At 42.8% G+C, this 4,287-nt stretch overlaps 1 protein-coding gene across 1 annotated transcript in view; it reads right to left on the bottom strand.

Annotated features, from left to right (window-relative positions):
• Positions 1–1,401: 1,401 nt before the first annotated feature.
• The window catches only part of MRPS23 (mitochondrial ribosomal protein S23), a 4,009-nt gene continuing 1,123 nt past the window's right edge, over positions 1,402–4,287 (bottom strand). Inside the window, exons 5-7 of the mRNA XM_014522463.1 lie at positions 3,660–3,737; positions 3,422–3,545; positions 1,402–2,015 (exon numbers count right to left, since the gene is read on the bottom strand). Coding sequence (XP_014377949.1) covers positions 1,896–2,015; positions 3,422–3,545; positions 3,660–3,737 — 322 coding nt within the window. The 3' untranslated portion in view covers positions 1,402–1,895. The remainder of the gene's footprint in view (positions 2,016–3,421; positions 3,546–3,659; positions 3,738–4,287) is intronic.

Genomic DNA, 4,287 nt, shown 5'->3' with positions numbered 1-4,287 from the left:
AGATTGACTGGCTAGGCAGCAGCTCTCCAGAAAGGGACCTGAGGGGTGCAGCGGACACTCAGTTGAATGAGCCAACGGCATGCCCTGGTTGCCAAAAAGGCTAACGGACATACTAGGTTGCATTGGTAGTATTGTCAGCAGATCAAGGGAAGTGATTATTCCCCTCTATTCAGCACTGGTGAGACCACATATGGAGTAGCGTGTTGTGCTTTGGGCCCCCCATTACAGAAAGGATCTGGACAACTTGGAGAATCCAGCAGAGGGCAACAAAAACGGTTAGGGTACTGGGGGATAAGACCTCTGAGGAGAGGCTCAGGAAACCGGGCTTGTTTGGTCTGGAGAAGAGACGACTGAGAGGGGATTTAATAGTAGCCTTCAACTCCCTGCAGAGCAGTTCCAAAGAGGATAGAGCTGGACTGTTCTCTGTGGTGGCAGACGACAGAAAAAGAAGCAACAGTCTCAAGTTGCAGCAAGCAAAATTTAGGTTGGATATTAGGAAAAACTCTCTCAACAAGGGTGGTGAAGCACTGGAACGGGTTACCTAGAGAGGTTGGGGACTTTCCATCCTTGGAGGTTTTTAAGACCCAGTTAGACAAAGTCTTGGCTGGAATGATCTAGCTGGGGATGGTCCTGCTTGGACTAGATAACCCCCTGACAACCTTCCAACCCTCATTTTCTATGATTCTGAGTCCTGCAAATTACTAGTGTATTGATACAACTCCACTATGGTTCCAAAACAAGAGACCTAAAAGAATCAATACTCCAAAAGCACGTTGGGTTATCCCATTTGCTGCTTGCATCTTGTGTTTCCAAACTGTATGTTGTTATAACAAGGGGAAAAGAGTGTTATGCACCAGTAACTGAAGAACTGAAATGCAGAAAGTATGAATGGGGAAGATGGCAGGAAGCCTAGATATGAAACCAATGAAAGTTTCCATTTTCTGGGAGGAGTGGGAGTTACCTGATGACTAAGTTTTGACTTTGAACTAGAAGAAGCAGTTTTGATTTAATCAGAAAAAAAATATCCCAAATTGTAATGAGATAAATGTTGTTCTTCTATCAAAACATTTTTCTAAATTCAACTGGTAATTGCTTGGGAAGCTGAGAAGTACAGTTCTGATCACCATGACGGAGCCTTCCCAAAACCGACCAGGCATTCTACTGCCTCTTCTGCAGACTATTTTGCAAAAAAAAAAGCACTCACCTCTGCCCTCCGCAAACCTTGCAAGACCTTAGCCTCTCACTTCAGAGAGGGCCACCAACTGCCATCGAGAGCTGTAGCAAGGTTAACTCACAATCATCAATTTGTCAGGAATAGTTATGGTTTAGCAGATGATAAAAGGTGGAATGGGAGAAAGTGTGTTGTCTGTTTAAACAGTACTTGGGACTAAAAAATCAGTATGATGGTTTGAAGTCATTTTATACAAGTTTTAGGACATGTGAGTACAGCATACACCACTTCAATATGTACAAAAAAAGAAAGGGAAATTCAACCGAGAGTCGCAGAGCCATCCAGTCTGCCCAGTGTGAGAAAGAAAGTTACCCCTATACAAACAAAAAAGCAATATTCCTAAAGAGTGAATATAATCCAAAATTTAATAGTCTAATCCACTGTAATCTCCAACGTATTTTCCACTTCAGGATACAAGAAAGCCCTGAACCTTTGAGGACAAACTCCATTTTAAAGGCAGGAGGGGAGGGAGATGAACGCTGAAGTTAGCATCTCACACAGGTTCATGCAAGGCAACACGATTCAACAACTGAACTATGCTTCATTCACGTAAGCATCTTACAGTCAGATGGTTCATGTGGACCATCATTGTTCTACCAGACCATAGGTGGGTAACACCTTGTTACATTATGTCCCAGGGCAACTGAGCTGAGAAACAAAACTGCTAGGATGGTAAAGGATTTTCCTTCTGCCCTTCTGTGGATTCCAGCTGCTGCTCTTCATGAACTTGCTCCTTCAACATGTTTGGCAGCGTCATTGTGAATGCCGTTTCAGCAGGTATTACCTACAGTTTAGAGGCAGATGATCACCAGGAAAAACAAAGACAGAGATTTTATTGAAAAGTGGAATCAAAAGCAATAGTCCCAACGTGTGCCCCACAAGACCCATGCAAGAAATACAGTTTTAAAGCTCTGACTATAATCTGAGTTCAAGGTCAAGGCATGGGGAGACTATCAAGCAGAAAACATAAGTGAAATGGGGTTGCCACAGGTCTGGACAAATCTGACTTTGATCTCATGGTTCCACTTTTTCCTCAGCCATCAACAGATTTTCATCAGATGCTGCCCTCTATCCAAAACCTCATCCATCCTTCTACTCAAGATCCTTTTCAGAGGAGAAAGGTTGCTGGTGATCAGTGCTGGGCCATTAGAACAATCAAGGGAATGGAAAGTCTATCAAAGGAGAGGAAACTAAGAGTCTGTCTACACTGCACAATATGCTGCCACATTGAGATACTCTAGCTATCTTGAATGCTTCAAGGAATATAGCCGTGTTAGCGTTGGGCTCTGTCCAGGCTAACCAACCTTGCTTTGTTCCCTATGTTCAAGCTAGTTCAGATACCTCTATGCAGCACTGTATTGTAGAATACAAAACGCACCTTTAGTCGAGCAAAGGGAAGGGAATATGAATGTTCTCTATAAATATATTAGAGGCAAACAGCAGGGAAGGAGAAGAGCTAGAAGCTAAAGAACAAAAGTTGGCACAAGAACAAATGGGTATGAACGCTGGCCATTAATACATCTGGGCTGGAAATTACAAGGTTTCTAACCATCAGAGCAGCGACACTTTGGAACAGCTTTCCAATCACAGTAGCAGGAACAAAAAATCCTATTGGGTTTTAAACCAGTGAAGCGCCACTCTATAAAAGGGATTATCCGACACAGCTGTCCATGACAGCAGTAGATTCAAATCTGTGACCCAGGAGGTCTCTCCAATCCTATGTTCCTATATGCAATTAGCAGAATAAAATTCAGCAGATGATGATAAGCACATTCAGTGAGCACGAGGTATTCTTGTGAATGCTACTTATGTGCCTCCCGAACTGTATACAAGTCACTCGCTTCAAACACTAGGACCAAGATTAAAGAATAAATGCATATTAACTAGCAGGGATGCAATCATGTTAGTTAACTACTGTAGGACACCTGGAGAAATATGCTCAGATATTAGAAAGAGAGAAGTTACGTCCCCATGTTATGACACTGTATGTACATACATACAGACTGATGGAATATCCTCTATTAGTTTTGAAATGCACCATTTGTGAAAGCTGCTGGCCTCCTGACACTAGAAAGTAAAGTCCCCTAATTCAAAGCAAGCAAGGTTGACCTGGAAGCAAAAGTTTCTGTATCACTGACCTATTAACCTACTGAGTATTTTTTTTTTTTAATTTTAATAATAAATGCTTACATTCACAGCTGTTTTTCTCCGCAGAATCATTCCCTTTGCTAAAAGCAACTTTCCCGTTTCCTCAAACAGATTTTCCTCCTTAATTTCCCCTTCTTTCTTCAATTCATTGTATTCCTCCACAAACCTAGAATTCAAGATACCGATTATTTACTAACAGCCGTAAAAAGATAAATATTTTTATAACTGGGAAAGAACCGCTCCGAGTTAATTCTAACTTAAGCACAACAACAGGTCTTACCTCTGGCAACAGGATTTAAAGTTTGTTTGTTGGAGCTGAAAGGGTCTCGAACCGCTCCCATAAACTTCGTAAAATTTCCTATTCGATAAAATAAACAGTTTCAATGTTTCATTTCTTTGTATACGGGCGATATATTCTGGCAGAGAAGTTAATGAATAGACAGAGCCAAGGCACAGCTAAGTTAGGATAAAACAAAGATCAACACCCTCCAACTGCTTCTCTTCCCAGTCGCTGTCCTTTAGATGTGTTTTTTAATTCAAGCATCCCAACGGGCTAATTAAGCCTTACTATGCACTGGTGGGACGCCAAAACAGCACCGTTTCTTTGGTGGGTTGAGCCAAGCTGAGAAAAGCAAAATGAGTTTGTAAGTTGCCAAAAAATAGGTAAGAACCAGCAGCAGGAACAGCACTCGCACGCGCCCGCAAGCAAGGCCCCGCGGATGCCCAGGCGCAAAGGAAACGTCGTTCAACGGAAAGGTGCCGCGGCGGCGGAGGGGAAAGACGAGCACAGAAGCAACAGCGTCGGGGCCGGTACTGGCACGCGCCCCCGGAAACGCAGTCGCAACCCAGCAGCGACGCAAAATAAATAAATAAAATAAAATTTTAAAAGGCGGTTTTGTCTCCCCCCC

This window comes from Alligator sinensis, unplaced genomic scaffold, assembly GCF_000455745.1.
Source record: "Alligator sinensis unplaced genomic scaffold, ASM45574v1 scaffold118_1, whole genome shotgun sequence".
NCBI classification, from domain to species: Eukaryota; Metazoa; Chordata; order Crocodylia; family Alligatoridae; genus Alligator; species Alligator sinensis.
This window is presented reverse-complemented; position numbering and strand designations above follow the sequence as displayed.